The 18028-nt window shown below is 48.2% G+C and overlaps 1 protein-coding gene across 1 annotated transcript in view; it reads left to right on the top strand.

Annotated features, from left to right (window-relative positions):
* Positions 1-18028, top strand: part of LOC119870232 (translation initiation factor IF-2-like) — a 79418-nt gene that overhangs the window by 48191 nt on the left and 13199 nt on the right. The window contains exons 2-3 of the mRNA XM_038525509.1: positions 11349-11440; positions 11760-11859. Of these exons, the coding sequence (XP_038381437.1) occupies positions 11349-11440; positions 11760-11859 (192 nt within the window). The remainder of the gene's footprint in view (positions 1-11348; positions 11441-11759; positions 11860-18028) is intronic.

Here is an 18028-nt window from a genome sequence, read left to right as displayed (position 1 = left end):
CCCACACTAGAGCTCCTCAGCAGTTCCAAAAGCACATGACCAACAATGCTCTGTTGGCAGTAGGGCTCAGCTAGCCCTACACCCAGATGCACACCCAACCCAAGGCTAGGTCAGCTGGGTCACCATCAGGCTGAGTGTCAGTCTACACTGCAACACACCAGTGCTTTGAATCCACATGGTGAAGCAGTGGCTTCCAGGTACCATCTCATGCTTAGCCTAGCACCTCCTATTTCCATTCTTTTATGATCTCCAAAGTGTGGCGGCCTCAATCTAAATACACTGTCCCATTTCATCATCTGAACTCCTCTGGGGTGGGGGGGGTGGGGGCTGGGCCTAATGACCAGACCAAGCCACTGAAAGTCTTGTGTAAAGTAAACCAATGATCATGCGTATGTGGCTTTTGTGCAGAAGCCTAGCCTGTGTGTCATGGTGCTTTAGAATGTGTGTATAAATGTATGATACATAAGCATATGTGTTGCCATAGCGATATGCTGACAGTCAATATAACTGGTGAACAGGGTCCATTAGAGGAAATGATACACAGTTCTTTGGGTGGCTAGAAAAGCAAAATGTTATAAAAGAAATAAACATTTTTTCCTTCACCTGCTTTGTTTCCAATTTCCGCACAATCTCCGAGCTGAGTGTGCAAGAGTAGGAAAGATACACTTGTTGAGAAGCTCGTGGTCTAATGCTTGAAATCTAAGTTTACAAGAATATGTTTTTTCTTGTCATTTTGTAAGAATCCCCAGTTGAAAGAGATGAGAGAGCGATTCTTAGATGTGGGCCGACTTAGAATCAGCAATGGAGATTATAGAAGCCACTTCCTGGGCTTTATAGAGTCCCAAGAGATTGAGCTGGTGTGCGGCCCTAGAATCTGCACATTTGACATAAACACCCTAGGTGGTTCTGATACAAGTGGGCTGTGGACCACAGTTTACAGAACCTTCTACAACATTGTGTCAAAATTGTAGATAAATTAGTTTTACTTTAATTAAGAACCCATCACTGGGAAGTATATGTCATTCCATAAATGTTGACATAAAAATCTTTAAATATTCCTTAGTTGTGTCCTTTTGCCTTCCAGCACTAAAATAAAACTATCACTCCAGAGTTATTTCCCAGAAACAGTTGAAAAATTAAGACTACAAACAACCACTGTCACCACAATCACCACCACCAAAAAGATCCACCAACAGACTCCTGCCTGCGGTGGAGACATGCCCCACTTCCATGATGGATGGAGTGGCCTCGACATCTGCTTTCACACCTGGTGGCTTCAGGGCTACATGAGCATGTTTGGCTGTCAGTACGGAGGAGCTTGCTGGCAGAATCTGCAGAATGGGTGAAAAGCCAGCAAAGCCATAAAGTATTAAAGTAGCAAAATGTGAGGCCCTCCTACCCTGTGCTTATTCAAGTATCCCAGAAACTTTACCTTCATCCCTGTGCTGCTAGGTCTGGTAGGTGTTGATAAAATAATCAGTAATCAATGAAGAACTCAAATATTGCCTCTAAGATATCTATTTTATGTGCATAACATTTATAAAAAGCAACAACATATCATGTAAATCTCAGATCTGCTCAGGATCCAGTTACAAGTCCTTTTTGGGGAAAAAAACTAAAACTATTCTCACATTCCACTCTCTATGAGTGTTAAAAAGTAGTTCCCTACCTTAAGAAAACTAGTTGCAAAAAAAACCCCTACATATCTTTGAGAGGAGGATGCTCCAGTATTTAACTTTCTATATGTTAACATCCTTTCCCACTATGCGACAGAAGCAGAGCCCATTCTTTAAAAAAAAAAAAAAAAAAAAAAAAAAAAATCTGTGTGACAACCACAGTCTTCCAATTTATATAATTCACCTAAGAACCATGTTGCGCCCTGTGCAGGGATCAGGGTGTGATCCCATAGGAAAGAATGGAAATGAAAAAGAGGCAAGTACTTCATGTAACACTTAAACATGTAAAACTAGCTCTTGACCTGACACTCAACCTGCAGAATGTATGCAGGATTTATTACATCCAGCAGATCCTGTTCCTGCTCGACCCAATCACACTTGTATTGGTTTCTATTACTGTCCTAACAATTTACCATAAACTTAGTGGCTTAAAAGAATGCACATTTACTATCTCACAGTTCTGTGGGTTAGGATTCCAACCAGGGTCTCACTGGATGAACATCAAGGTGTGTCATCAGGGCTGCCTTCCCTTCTGGAGACTCTAGGGGACAGTCTGACTCTTTGCCTTTTCCAGCACCTAGAGCCTCCTTCCCCATTCCTTGGCTCATGGCCTCTTTCCCCATCTGCAGCACTAGCAACAGCAGGTTGAGTTCTCCTCACAAGGCATCATTCTGACCTTTTCTGCCCTTTCCATTCACAAGGCCCTCGTGTATCTACATGGGGGGGGTCACCTGGACGATCCAGGATAACCTCATCTCAAGGCCCTTAACATAAAGCATATCTGCAGAGTCCCCTTTGCTACATGATCCACAGCTTTGATACATATCCACAGCTTCCAGGGACTGGAATGGGGACCTCGTAGGCAGGGGAGGGCATTATTCTGCCTATCACCACACTATTGACTCAGGTGCCAGCTAATAAATATTGGAACTAAAAACATCTTTTCTAGGAGAGAAAATCAGTGAAAATACCAGTGAGGGTGACAAAACATGAGAGACACCTAACTCTGGGAAACAAACAAGGGGTAGTGGAAAGGGAGGTGGGGGGGGGGGTGTTGGGGTGACTGGGTGATGGGCATTTGGCGGGATGAGCACTGGGTGTTATGCTGTATGTTGGCAAATTGAACTCCAATAAAAATAAATAAAATAAATAAAAACATATTTTCTAATTTTGTCAGTTTGGTAAAATCAAGCCACTACGCCAGAGCACAATCTAGAACAGCAAGGGGACCAAGCCAAATTAGAAGCCTAGAAGTGCACCATTCATTGATGACCATAAAATTGCACAGGTACTGGTCTCTTTGGAGTAGTGGTGGTGTTTTCCAGATGTGGCTTTTCCCCCTGCAAAGGCAGACTGATTGTAGAAGTCTGGTCCAGGGCGAGGAGCGCGGCGGTGGCGGAGCCCGTGTGCCTGGGACCCCGCTCGCCTCCGGCCCCGCCACCTGCCGCCCCGAGCGCGGGGCTCCTTGGGCGCCTCCCCCGGAGGCCACCAGGCGGCGCGACGGGCCCTCCCCGGGACCCGCCTGGAAAGGAAGCGGGCAGCGGGGGATGTGCCGCGTGGCGGGCGCGGCGGGCGCGGACGCTCCTGACCTGTGCTCGCGCAGCCCCGGGGCGGCCCGGGCGGCGCGGCGCGCTTGGCAGTGGAGGCTGAGCTCCTCGGGGGAAGCCGTCCTCCTCCTCCGTGTCCTCCAGCCCAGGCTCCGCGCTTCCCCGCCGGCGGCAAGGCTTCCCCCGCGGTCCTCGCAGCCCGTGTTGGCGTCCGTGCGCGCGCGGGCAGGTGCGCAGGTGCCCAGGTGTGCAGGTGCGCGGGGGCCGGGAGCGCCCCTGGGGCAGGAGGTTCAGGGAAGGGAAGAGTGGTGACAAGAAACGTCTAGAGGGGAGGGAAGGAGCACCCGAGCTGAGATACCCAGGTGAGAAGGCAGCGGGAGGAAATGTCCCGTTTATGAGGATACAGCTCTTCGTGTTGGGCTTATTCCTTTCATTCCAGACTTGTCTGTCCCTGTGGGGTTTTTTCAGATGCCTGGAACTTGACTGGACCACTCACTTGGCTGTGAGTGCGCCTCTAACTGGTGTGCTTCCCCAGCACTGGGTGTTACAGTAACAGGCCAACTGGGTGTGCCCAGAGGTCTTACTGGGTGCTCCTGGGATGCTTAGGGAACGGCCCTGTGGGTGGAGCCCTTTCTGGCGTTTCCTTCTGAGCAACGCAGGGAGGTGCCTGGGAATCTTTGCCCCTCACTTCCTTTTATTCTTTTTTTCTTTTTTTCTCTTTCTTTCTTTCTTTCTTTCTTTCTTTCTTTCTTTCTTTCTTTCTTTCTTTCTTTTTCTTTTTTTTGTATATTTTTTTTATTGGAGTTCGATTTCCCAACATATAGCATAAACACCCAGCGCTCATCCCGGCAAGTGCACAGAGGTCTTACTGGGTGCTCCTGGGTTGCTTAGGGAAGGACCCTGTGGGTGGAGCCCTTTCTGGGGTTTCCTTCTCAGCAGCACAGGGAGGTGCCTGGGAATCTTTGCCCCTCTCTTCCTTGCTTGGGTTGCAGCCCATCCTTTTGGCAAAGCGGTTGTCTCTTGCTCACTCCGCAGGGGATAGAAGTCAGTCTGAGCCCCAGGGACACCCTACGAAACCTCAAAGTGGGGACTTCCCATCAGGCCATCTTAAACTTCCTTTGGAGGACCTTTGAACAGAAATGATCAAGTCGTTAAAGAATGTCTTCTCGGTTACCTGGGTGACCAGTTGGTTGGGCTTCTGGCCCTTGATTGCTGCTGGGTTGGTGATCTCGGGGTGGTGGGAGCTGCCTAGTGTGGGGTTCTCGGAGTTGACCAGAGTCCATTTGGAATTCTGTCTCCCTCTTCCTCTGTCCCTACCCCCACTTGCACACCCTAAATAAATAAGTAAATAAAATCTTTAAAAAAAAAAAATCTTCTACAGAGGTATGTCATCTGGCAAAAATCATTTCCACCACAGACCTCACAGGAACACCCACTCAGCTCTTGGACAGCAGGCTTCTTGCAATCCCGACAGAGTCAAGCAAAAACTGGTGCCGTGCTTTTTTAAATACAAACCTTAAAGGTTTTCTTCCTTCAAGGGTTCTCCCTAGCTGTGGGTGTATTCTTTGTTCTGTAAAAGTATCAGAATCTAGATCAACATTTTCCAACCTTGATTTTATTTTATTTTTTAAAAGATTTTATTTATTTATTCATGAGAGACACACACAGAGAGGCAGAGACACAGGCAGAGGAAGGATAGCAGGCTCCATGCAGGGAGCCTGATGCAGGACTCGATCCCAAGACCCCGGGATCACGCCCTGAGCTAAAGGTAGCAGACGCCCAACCGCCCAGCCACCCAGGTGTCCCTCCAACCTTGATTTAAAAAATAGGGGCACTACACCAATGCAGAGTAATAGGAACTGAATCTGCTCTTCTGCCTGCAACAAGAAAACAACACAAACAAAACCAGACAAAATACATGAAATGCAGATTTTCAAGATACTGGACATCAAGTGAAAGAGGTTGGTAATCCCCAAAGGATGGGAAACAAACACATAAGCCCTGCCATTGCTCCCATTTACTGCCTGAAAGAGTTTCCAAGCAAAGTACAGGGAGGGGAAACAAGAGGAGCCCAGTGGACCTCAAGGTGAGGAGGACCCTGTGCTGAGTCCAAGGAGGCCAAGGTAGCTAGAGGCCACGGAACAGGGTACCAGGGAGGAGAGAACTGCAGAAAGCCAATCAGGAACATCTGTCTAGAGGCCCCTCCAGCATGCAGCACTGCATGCAGTACTGACCAGGGCCTCCATATGTGGCAAACTACCCAAGGTCAGGGGTACGTTATCTGAAAGGACGGGGAAGGGGGCACCTGGGTGGCTCAGTCAGTTAATTATCTGCCTTCAGCTCAGATCATGATCCCAGCCAGGGTACTGAGATTGAGCCCCCATCAGGCTTCCTCAGCAGAGAGTCTGCTTCTCCCTCTCTCTCTGTCCCTCCCCCTGCTTGTGTGCTCTTGCTCCCTCTCTCAAACAAATAAATAAAAATCTTTAAAAAAAAAAAAAAAAAAAAAAGGATTAGAGGAACAGTGCCTGGCACTTTTTCTTTTTTTTTCTTTCTTTCTTTTTTTTTTTTTTTCAGTGCCTGGCACTTATACAGGACTGGGAATGGTGCTTGTTCCCAACAGATAGACTGGAAGAAAAACAAACAAAAAACCTTCATACTTCATGGAGAGAGGGGAGTACTAGCATGGAGTACTCAGGGAGGTCTTCCCTTAGGATCTGCGAACTCATTAGGCCTGAACTATGCACTGCTCTGGACCACTTAACAAATCCTGAGAGCAAGACCTGAAATGATCAAATTGTTTCCAAGTAAAAGCATCTTTGAACCAAACTCAAAATTTATAGGAACATGAAAATATCCAGCAACCCACCAGGTAAAATACAGAATGTTTGGCATTCCATCAAAGATTTTGAGGTATGCCAAGAGGCAGAGAAATGACCCTTAATGAGGAGACCAGTCAATCCTTTGAAAATGACCCAGAGCTGGCAGAGATGTTAGACTCACCAGAGAAGGACATGAAAACATTTACTAAAATGGTAGTCCCTAAGTTCAAGACATTTAAGTAGACAAATGGAAAGTATGTAAATGACCCAATCTAACTTTAAGAGATGCCAGTGACAGTGTCTAAAAGGAAATTACCAGAAGGGATTGACAGCAATTAGAAAATGCAGAAGAGGGCAGCCCTGGTGGCCCAGCGGTTTAGCGCCACCTTCAGCCCGGGGTGTGATCCTGGAGACCTGGGATCAAGTCCCATGTCAGGCTCCCTGCACGGAGCCTGCTTCTCCCTCTGCCTGTCTCTCTGTCTCTCTGTCTCTCTCTCTCTCTCTGTCTCTCTCTCTCTGTCATGAATAAATAAAATCATTTTTTAAAAAAATGCAGAAGAAAGACATTAATAGGACCTGTATTGGGTCTGCAGATCCCTTTGGGTGGCACTGCCCCCTTCACGCCACAAAATTTTCCAACCCGTGAGCACAAGATGTCTTCCCATTTCTTTATGCCTTCTTTAACCTGGTGCAGCAATGTCATGGAGAAGTTTTCAGTGTGCAAGTCTTTTGCTTCTTTGGTTTTTTTTTTTTTTTTCAATTTATTTATTTATGATAGTCACAGAGAGAGAGAGAGAGAGAGAGGCAAAGACACAGGCAGAGGGAGAAGCAGGCTCCATGCACTGGGAGCCCAATGTGGGATTCGATCCCAGGTTTCCAGGATCGCGCCCTGGGCCAAAGGCAGGCGCCAAACCGCTGCGCCACCCTACTACTATTCTACTTCTTTGAATAGATTTATTCACAGATATTGTTTTGGGTATTACTGTAAAAAAAAGTTTTCTTAATTTTCTTTTCAGATTGTTCCTTGCTAATGTATAGAAACAACTGGTTTTTGTCTATCTCATGCCCTGCAACTTTACAGAATTAGTTTATTGACTCTTAGTTTTTGAGTGTGGGTTATTGATGATTTTTCTGCATATAGGAGCATGTCATCCCCAAAAAGAGATTGGTTCATTTCTTCTCTTTCACACTTTTTTTGCTTACCTTCAGTTTTGAAAGATATTGGGCCAGGTGTAGATATTGGGTCTACCCCACCACAGGCCACCCCTGCACTTTGCGGGTCAGAGATGAGTGACCTCCGCCCAGGAGTCTTGGATCAGCATGTACAGTTCCGGCCAGGAAAACAGATTGGGGAAGGGGAGGAGGCTTGTTCTGTGCAAGCCCAGCTCCAATTGGAAGGACTTCAGTGACCCCTGAAAGCCTCTACAGGGATGGCTCATGGCCTGGGAGCTGCCAGGACATCAGAGGTCAGAAAAAGACAAATCCCAAAACACCCAACCCAAAGACCCTGTGTAGACATAAGAGATTAACTGAGCCAGAAGTCTTCTCCAACAGGATTGTGAGCCTCAACATGGGCACAGGGCCTTCAGTGGTCACTGTGGTCCTTCCAGTTGGAGCTACCTTTCCAGGTGGTGCCCTCTGGATGTCTCTAGAACTTTTACCTGGTTCTAAACAGCTGCCATAATAAAGGTTTTTAATTGCTGCTTTGAACAACTTTTCACATCCCTCCATTCTGGGATTCCTCTGGGACAGAAGCCACAAGTCCACAGTTGAGTCCTTGGTCCCGCTGCACTGGACCCCAAGCAGAATGCATCTTTCACATAGCACTTACGAGTATCTCCTCGGTGGCAGGCACTGCTGTGACTGTATCTGTCATGAGCAAACCCTAGGTCCCTGCCACCATGGAGCTTCCACTAAAGGCTTGAGGGTGGCCTAGTGGGGGTACAACTGGTCAGTGTCCTTCCCACTGCCCACCCACACCCTCTCACTTAGGGGAATTTGCAGTGAACAAAACAGGTGAAGCCAAACAAGAATAGGAAATGTGACTTCAGCTTGAGAGACTTTGGTCTTCCCCTGGAGCTTAGTGGCTTTCCAGGCATCACAGAATGGGTGGAAGAGCCTTGGATCCAGTTTCCCTGCATCACAGGACCCAACTCACCCCTGCTGGGTGTGGCAAGGACCCAGCCCCATACCCCCAAATCACCTTGAAGCAATCTGGTCAGTCCTAGCAGATTTGCAGCCCAGCAGATCCTCACTTCTCCAGCAACCAGGCCTCCCCATCTCTACACTTGGGGGAATCACCAGCCAGCAGCCCTGCCCTGCCAGGCCATGCAGCCCAGGATCCTCCAGCTCTGTCTTCAGGGACAAACAGCTTGCACATTTGCAAGCTAGGGCTTTCCCTTGGGCATCCTCCCTCTCCTCTGAGAGCCATGAGCAGCTTCTGAAGACCCTTTCTGTGTTTGAGATCCCTGGTGTGGACTTGGATAAAACTTCTGTACATGAAAAACTCCATTTTGAGAAAAGCTCCATTATCCTTTTTGAAACACATAGCTAAGAAACTCGAACTGGACAGACCTTTAAACTGGGCCAGAAGTGGCTACCGTTTTACAAGCAGCTGCTCTTGAAAATTCAACAGGTCAACAGGCATCTGAACCATAAATCTGTTGGTAATAAACAAGACTGTAGCCTCAGAAAAATATTCGAGGTGTGGGCATCCAGCATCCTGAGCCCATTTGGGTGCTCATGATCAAGCAAGAGCTCCATAGATTTGGAGCTGACAGGGTGCTGACTGTACATCTGTTGGGCAGGTCAAGGTAACTAAGGACAAGTGGCTGAAGAGGAACAGTCACAGCAGCAGTAGGAGCCGTGAGCTGTGGAAGGGTTGTGTGGGATGGTTGGGGGTACCCCCCAAGAAGAGATATCTGGGAAGCCATGATATCTGGGGAGCTCCAGGCCACAGAGAGGCAACCAGTCCCAAAGAGGACTGAATAGTCCTTAGTGTAAAATAAAGCCTCAGGAAGACACTCAGAGTGTGGGCTCCCTCCACCCTAGAGGCTCTGCATGCAGGTGGTTGGCTAGGCCATATGTCCACAGGCCTGGGGTGTCCCCTGCAGCCCCAGGCCAGCTCACAGCAGGCCAGGATATTTGGGACCTAGAACAGGGCAATGTTGAGTGAGACTGGTTACCAGGAGGAAACTGTTGGGAGTCCCAGGCACTAGCCTTTGCTAAGCCTTAACTAAGTCTTAACCTGCATAATTGGGCCTATTCCCCTTCAGGGAAGAGCTGGAGAACTTGCATTGTCCAGGTTGGGGCCTGACCACGGGTTGGGTGGCCTTCAAAAAGCTATACCCAAGGGGCTTTGAGCTCTGGAGAAGCTTGGCACACACACACACACACACACACACACACACACACACACACACACACCGTATCCAGGCAGTCTGTCTAAATGGTGACTGTCACCAGTTTAAAGCTGTCACCTCAGCAAGATTTTCAGTGGATGGGTTTCCTGTGCCCTGGAGGCTATGCAAATGGTTGAGGATGGGCCTGAGCTTCCGAGACTGGGCTCACCAAGGCCAACTCACATGACCATGTGACCAGATAAACCAGGGGAGCCAGGCACTTGTATCAGGGAAGTTCTAGGGATAGGCCAAGTCACAGGAGCAGGTGCCTGGGGATGCACGTCTGCCTAATTTCAGTCCAAACCTACACGAAGGCACGTATCCTGCTGGAAGGCAGAGATGGGGAAATGTGGACCGACTAGGTACAGAGAGTGTGTCCACGGGCTGTGCAGGGCAGAGCACCTGCCACCTGGAACAGGGCATCTGTGGGGAGAGGCCAGGTCACAGGAGCAGGCTGGCATCAGATTCGTCGGAAGCTTTAGTTGACACAAACGCACACGTCCCCCTGAAAGCCAATCTAGAAGCAACTGCACTGCATTGCCAGAGCCAGTGGGAGCTGGCTGACAGGGGTAACCCTCCTGCAGAAGGCCTCTGGGGGCCTTGATTACCGGGGCTGCTGGGGACCCCATCGGGCAAGCAGTCCAAATGAGGACTGACTGCCACCACCTTCAAGCTGTCACCTCCCATAGACTCTCAGGGTTGGGATCCCTCTGATCAGGAGGCTCCCCTGGTGGTTCAGGACCCGCCTGAGCTCCACAGGCCAGGAAGGCCCCAGATTCCCCCAAAGGGACTGAGCAGGCGCCTTCTGAGCATGTGCGAGTTTTGCAGGTCCAGGGAGCTAGGCAACAGGGTGAGCGTGCAGAGAGGCGGGTCTCTGGGGTGGGCCTGGGATGGCCCACAGCTTCTGCCCAATCCCAGACCTTGTCCTACACAAATGAGCGTATTGCTCCCCCAGAGGTAAAGCAGGAGGAGTCTGGCCTGCTTTGCCTGTGGGGCCTGGGTGGGGGCTGCCGGGGTGTCCTCCCCCTCATGGAGGAGCCCTGATTCCTGAGCTTGGGACCCCACCAGGCAGGCAGCCAGTCCCACTAGGGCCTGTCACCGTTTCAAGCTGCCCCCTGAGAAGAGTGTTTGAAGGGAGGGCTTCTTCCACCCTGGAGGCTGTTGGGTTGATTTGGGACTGATCCACTGGCCTGGAGGTCCTCAGCTGGCTGACATATTCTCGAGGCACCCAAGTCAGGGGACCCAGGGACCTGGGATGTGGCAAATGTTGAGAGTGGTGGCATCTTGGGACTGGCTGTTGGGGGCACATGAAATCTATCTGCTTCCTAGCCTGAACCTGCACAAATAGGCAGGTTTCCCTTTAAGCCTGAGCTGGAGGAAACTGACCTGCCTTGCCAGGGTGCTTCTGGCCTGGGTCCTCCTCCCATAAGAGACACCTGGGTACCTTGAGTTCTGGAGGAGGCAAGGACTTAAACAGGCAGCCAGTCCAAACTGGGGCTGATTATCACCAGTTGAAAGCTGCTGCTCAGGAATTTTTGTGGAATTTTAATAATTAAATTGTAGGCTTTGTGGGATATAGTCCCATCCTAACATCAGTGGAGGAAGGTCTTTAACAAAAACTGAATTAATAAGAAATATTTGTGGGATTTTGATCCCAGTGACCTGATGGCTAGGCAGGTGGTTCAGGACCAGTTCACCCCTCACGGGTGCAGAGGCTCCAGCTGCCACTGGTGGGCTGATGGGGCATGTACTGCACATGGGCAAGCTGGGAAGTCCGCGTGGCCGGTGATTTGGAATAGGGCAAGTGGCTGGAGAAACTGGGTCTCCAGAGTAGGCCATCGGAGTTACAGTGCACCTGCCTATTCCAAGCCTTATCTGACACAATTGTGCACATTCTCTCTGAAGGCGCAGATGGAGGAGTCTGGACTGCCAGGACCTGGCTTGTTGGGCTGCAGGAACTTCCTTCACTGAGAGACCCCTGGGAGCCTTGATTACTGGCAAGCCTGGGGCCCATCCGGCGGCCATTCCAAAGGTGTATCTCAGAAAGATTTTTGGATGGTGGGCTGCTTATAGCCTGGAAGCTATGTAAGTGGTTCAGGACCAACCCAAGCTCTGCAGGCTTGGACGGCATCAGGTTGCCCTCTGTGGGCCGACGAGATGCTTTGAGAGCATGCTCCAGCTGCGAGGGTGAGTATAGCCAGGCATCTGGCCCAGGGCACGTGTTTGGAGAGACCAGTTCGTGGGAGTGGGCTAGGAGGATACACAGCATCTATTTCCAAGTGCTAACTCACTCAAATGCGCATTTCCCTCCTAAAGGCCGAGCTGAGGAACCTGGAAGCCTTGCAAGAGCTGATTCCAGCATGCTGACCATGGTGTCCTCAGCAAGAGACACCTGCAGAAACCCCGACTACAGAAAGTAAGTACGTTTGTCTCTCACCCATTTCAGGGGCTGCCTCTAAAGGGCCCTTAGGGGTGAGCACCTTCCATACTGGAGACAATGCAGGTAGTTGGGGAGCTGACAGGGTGATGTGTGAGCCTCCCAGGTCAGGGGAGGCAGAGACTTGGAACAGGGCAATGTCAGGGGAGGTTAGAAGCAGACTCTTGGGGGTGGGAGGGTACCTGCATCTGCCTGAATCCGAGTCCCAATAACACAAATGCATATATTCCCACGATGTCTGCTTGATTTTGGGAGCAAACAGTGCTCAGACTGATTTTGTCTTTGCTGACAATGTCTGTAACACCAGTTCACTGTGCAGGTATCTCCAGCTACTAGCACACAGGGCAATGCTTTTTAATTTATCATTAAAGAAATAACATATTCCAAACTAATGCTAGACTGATCACAGGCAAAGGGAAATGAAAGCGATAAAATTCAAATGTATTTGAGGTATATTTTTATAGGAATAGGCCCTTGGAGAGACACCTGTGCCAACCAAGATCTGGCCTCCAGCTGCCAGAACCAAAGTAAAAGTCGGGTGTTGCGAAAGCACGTTTCTGGAGAAGGAGGGCACTGGTGTTGATGGGCCAAATGTACTTCCCTGAGGGGCCCTTGCATGGCTTTTACCACTGCCCATAAGAGGGTCTCCTTTTCCTTATAAGGAGTTAATTGTTTCACGGTCTTAGGAGAGAGATTTTAGGTCAGCAGAGTGTCACTTTGCTAGGACCGAATCTCCTCGGATAGACCTTACAGCTGTCGAGGTTCATAGTCTAAGTGTCACTCTATCATAGTTGCTTCTCCTGTGTCTTCACTGACAAGCCCCCAGGGGGGCCCCTGCAGCAGCCAAGCTACTGAGTTCTTACAGGTGAGGGCATGTGGGATGATCCCATCCTGACACAACTTTCTGCTTTCTTAGATCAAAGCAACTTTACCCCTAAAAACAATTTTGGGAGGGAATTCACCGGAAGTAAGTGGATTTGAAATTATATCACATCAACACACAACAATCCACCCTGTGATTTCAAATCACTCACACAGTAATTCACACTGGGGCCTAATTAATGTCTTGTACTAATCCAAGTCCACAGAAACGTCAGTCCGCCCTGAGATTGCACATCACTTACGGTCTTAATCACACACTCAGTCACAGTTTGTGAGTATTCTCCTTTTGATGCACGTTCTCAGACCCATACTTTAATTACCAGCTCCAGCACCTATGTACCTAATATGATCACTATAAGCACAACAAAGTAATCTTGAACATGGCGCTGTATGTAACCGTCAAATGATCAAAGGTTAAACTTCTTCTTCTTTTTTTTTTAAAGATTTATTTATTTATTCATGATAGACATTGAGAGAGAGAGAGAGAGAGAGAGAGAGGCAGAGACACAGGCAGAGGGAGAAGCAGGCTCCATGCCGGGAGCCCGACGCGGGACTCGATCCCGGGTCTCCAGGATCACGCCCTGGGCCAAAGGCAGGCACTAAACCTGAGCCACCCAGGGATCCCCAAAGGTTAAACTTCTTAAGCCAGTCATTTTTAACTTCCTTGACAATCATGTTTTCATGTAAATATTATTTTCTTAAGGTCTCCAGGGGGGCGATGGGGAGGACATGCATTAGCACCATCAAGCATGTGTCCGTACACCAGAACATCACAATTCAAGGCTGCCATTTGCTTCAGGAATGCATATTTTTACATTTCCTGAAAAGTTCTTTTACTTTATTAGCCTCGACTTCCAAAGTTTCTGTACTTGTCTTTACTTTCCTAACCTATGACATATTTATAAGAGTAATTTTTGGAGGTTCATTGTGAAATATTTCTCTTTTAATAGTGCCTTTATATTCTCTAGCCTCCAAAAATATCATTTCCTTTTCTTTGTTACATTCATGACCTGTTCTAGGTGTACGCATCCCATCACATTGTGTCCTTACATTTCCCTTGACGCTAGCAGGTTAGGCAGAGGCTGGGCTTAGACCATACTGTCCTGGTCCAATTTTCTAATATTATACAAAACTGCCTAAGAAGGCACTGAAGTGCTCACAGGTACTGAAGCCCAAGTTCTAAGAGGTATAAGGACATTTTCACTCCATTCCACCAACACGTCCTTTGGATCATGTTTTTCTTTCTGTCATAAAGGAGCTTTTGTGGCCAGTAGGTTTCATTCTGTCTTTTGATGTTGGGAAACTATAGAAGTGTGGTACCCAATGTTGTATTTTCTCCTTGACATGCCAAAAGTCCGATTTCATGGTTGCCCAAGGAATTGTGACCTTTGGGGTATGTGGTGTCCACTTCACTTCTGGCTGGGTTATCTAGTATCTCAGGTGACCAGGAGTGCTCCAAGATCATAAAAGTTCTGTGATTCTTTGTATCCCACATTTCAGCCAATCTTAACTGCAACAATTGTCAATCTAGAATTAGAGAAACACCATTCAGGTCGGTTTTTCAGTATTTTGTTATTTTTAGCAATTTCTCTAACTGCTTTATGTGGAATTCCCATTGCTCTGGTAACTTCCATGTGAAATTCACTCATATTTTGTAACATACTGCTGATTTTATCCATCTGTGTACCCAGTGATGACAAAGCTGCCATGGCACATGTGTTAAATTGAGACCGTCTGGTTTCAAACTTTTTAAAGCTTAATATGATCTGATTGATTTGGAATTAAGGAAAAGGTGGCTGCCATTGTTTTTCCACTTAAACCTCCTACCCACCCAGCGAGGAACTGTAAGCATTTCTTCCTTTTAGTTAACTCTGTTTTGAGCATAGGTTGCAAATTGGACATAAGTGAAACTGGATAGAACTGAGCACTTTCAGGGAATCTCTGTCTGGAAAGTCCTGCATATTAAATTTCAAGTCCTAAGCCACTATTGTAGCTCCCAATATGATTGTGTGAGGATTTATTAACAAAGAATCCCATATTCTTGGGGCAGAAATCTGTGGTATGAGACTGAAGCCTGCTATATACCCCCAAGGTTAATGGTGTCATGTGCTAAGTTTCCTATGTGTCCTCTGCATGCATTAGTAGGTGTTCCTGTTCTGCTAAAGTCTAGCCATAGTGTACGTGGATCTATTGTTAATGACCTAATCCATGACCATTAGTTTGCAAGCTCCTTGGGAGCTTCCTAGATGTAATGTGAAGGTGGTCCCTGTTCGGAGGGCAGAAAGAGGCAGGATTACTAAGCAGAGGCACTTAAAGCAAAAGGAGTAGATCCCCTACCCACCTGCCACATCTTAAAGGTTCAAATAGAGGCCTCACTGGCCTTAGTCATGTAGACCATACAGATGGTCTAACACCACTTTACCATCTCAAGGCTGTGTCCATGGAGCAGATTCTGGGAGCAGGGAAGGCAAGGGGATGGGACAAGGAGCTTCCAGTTGCCTGGGTCCACTTCACAGCAAGTGGCAGACACTCCACCTTTCATGACTAGCTCTTCCAACCCCACATGTACCCCTCTTCTGCAGTGTGCCCTGTGTGGTCAACAAGGGGCTTCACTAGCCTGAAGGTGGTGCCTGTGGTCTGTCTGGCTGCGCTAGAGGCAGATGCCATGGCTACAATGCAAGAGAAAACAAGACAAGGATTCCCAGAATTAGTGACAACTTTTTCCACCAGGAGTCCCATGATCCCAACCACTGATTTATTAAATCCAGGCTGGTGGCCCGATCACTCAGGGCATTTACTTGTATCCTCATGGGACATAATAAATGTGATACATTAGCAGATTCATGAGGTACGAACACAGAGCATTCCTTCTGAGGCAGTAATAATGTCCCAGGCTATTTTATTTGAAGGACGGTTGTTCTCATTAGAGATGTTTCAGGGTTCAGTAAGGACGAGATTTTTCAGCATTCCTTGGAGGCTTAGTGAGTGAATTAAATGAGGGCTGTATGTGCCATGTGCTGCAATGTCTGCAAAGCCCACGGAGCAAACAAAGACAGCAACCAAATGATCATACCAGTCAAAGACAGAGTGTGCCCATTTTGCCCATCTTGTCAACTGATGTTACCATGGGGCAGATTTTCCCCTGTGCCCAAAGAAAACCCAGGATAAAATGGCCAAAGGTAGAAGCCATAGCCAAAGATTTGTGCCACAAAACCACCAGGCCCCATTTGGGGCTACCCAATAAATACCTGGGTGGTATGACCTGTCAGTGCCAGGCTAGTCCTTCTCCCTTCACCTGAGAGAATGGCTGCACAGTCCCAGTGGTATTCATCCCATGTTTCTGGTAAAAAGGGGTTGATTTTGTTTAGAGTGATTTTTTTTTTCCTATTTCCAACATAGGGATGCCCAGCTCCTCAAATCTCCTTAAACCAAAGTAAGCCACATAAACCCATCCCAAACCTGAGCATAGCCACTCATGGTTCTGCCAGTGGTCTTTCTAGGACCTTGCTAATCAACAGTTTGATGCGCTGCCTTTATAGTGTGTTTGGCAGAAAAAGAATACCCATGCCTGATGTTATCGGTAGTGTGTGTACTTGCCAGGTTTCTGGGGCAGTCCCAGTGATGCAGCGGTTTAGCGCTGCCTGCGGCCCACGGTGTGATCCTGGAGACCCTGGATGGAGTCCCACGTCAGGCTCTCTGCATGGAGCCTGCTTCTCCCTTTCCCTCTGCCTGTGTCTCTGCTTCTCATTCTCTCTCTGTGTCTCTATGAATTAAAAAAAGAAAAAAAACGATTTCTAGATCAGTATTGGTGATATCAGATGAACCAAGGGCACTGGTTCTACCTTGTTCTTGCATAATGTAGTGCTTTAGGGCCATCAGATCCCTTCTCTGGAGGGACAATACCCACCATAGGCAATCCTGGCAAGCTCGAGAGGGGCAGCTGCCCATATATCCAAGAGTTGGCTTGATTCCTTGTCAGGCATACACATGGGCCCACTGTAGAAAGGTATTTCCTTCAGGTGCTCACCTTGTGACTGGGCACTACAGGAGCAGCAGAACCTGAGGTCAAAAGACAAATATTTAGGAGGAAAATGTATGGGGAGGCCTTCCCCTTCTACAAGAATGACACTTATGGCCTGATTTTTAGATGTTAATGTGGCTGCAGCCTTAGGAGTTTGGCCAGATTGCACATTCCAGCCTTGATGGCTGGAGGAGGCAGCACTGTGAGGAGAGATGGACTGGGGGTGGGATACGCCAGGTCAGGACACTGGTCTTTTCACTTCTTTCTATGGCACATATTCCATTCCAAGTGTAATGCACTTCAACACGTCCTTCTACAGCAGTACAGCAGGATCCCAGGGGAGATTGAGTCATTTCCTGCCACCCAGGAGTGTGAAATAGCTCACCCAATCTGGTGGGACTTCCCAGTGCTTAATTCCTTTCCCAGGTGTGAGGGGGTTGCTGGTCTCAGCAGCACAACATATTAATCATCCATGAGTGTCGGGGGCAATGGCTGTGCCCTATAATGTCCATACCTCTACGATATTGGGTGCCTCAGCATGGTCCCCAGTCTGGCATAAGAGGGCAACAGGACCTACTGGTTAATCATTCAAATGAATTAAAGCCTGGACAGTACTTTAGTCCACCCAGCCAAGGTGGGTTTACCAGTTTGTGATTCTATCTGCTGCTTTAATACTCCATTTTTCCTTTCTACCAACCCTGCTGCTTGCAGGTCTTAGGGGAGATGGAACCTCCACTCATTATCGTGGCCTTTTGCCCAATCTTGCACATTATGATCTTTGAAATGTGACCCTCAATCCCTGTCTAAATGGAGAGGGTATCTATACATGGTACTCAGCTTCTTTAAGCCCTAATGATGGCAGTCTGGTTTGCAGGGTGATGGGGAGAAGCTTGGATTAGGCCAAATGCAGTGTCCACACAAACCAGGGCATATTTACAACCCTCACTCAGAGGGAGGGAGCCAATATTATCAATTTGCCAATCCTTCTCCAGTTAGGAATACCAGTAGATGGTCTCAGACTCCTTTGGCAATTGCCTTGAGTGTTGTTTAAAACACAGGATGGGGCACCTGGGTGGCCCAGTCAGTTAAGCATCTGCCTTTGGCTTAGCTCATGATTCCAGGATCCTGAGATCAAGCCCACATCAGGCTCCTGGCTCAACGGGAAGTCTGCTTTCCCTCTCCCTCTGCCCCTCCCCACTGCTCATGCCCCCCCCCCCATCAAATAAATAAATAAAATCTTTAAAA

This window comes from Canis lupus, chromosome 1 (assembly GCF_011100685.1).
Source record: "Canis lupus familiaris isolate Mischka breed German Shepherd chromosome 1, alternate assembly UU_Cfam_GSD_1.0, whole genome shotgun sequence".
In the NCBI taxonomy this organism is placed as follows: domain Eukaryota; kingdom Metazoa; phylum Chordata; class Mammalia; order Carnivora; family Canidae; genus Canis; species Canis lupus.
This window is presented reverse-complemented; position numbering and strand designations above follow the sequence as displayed.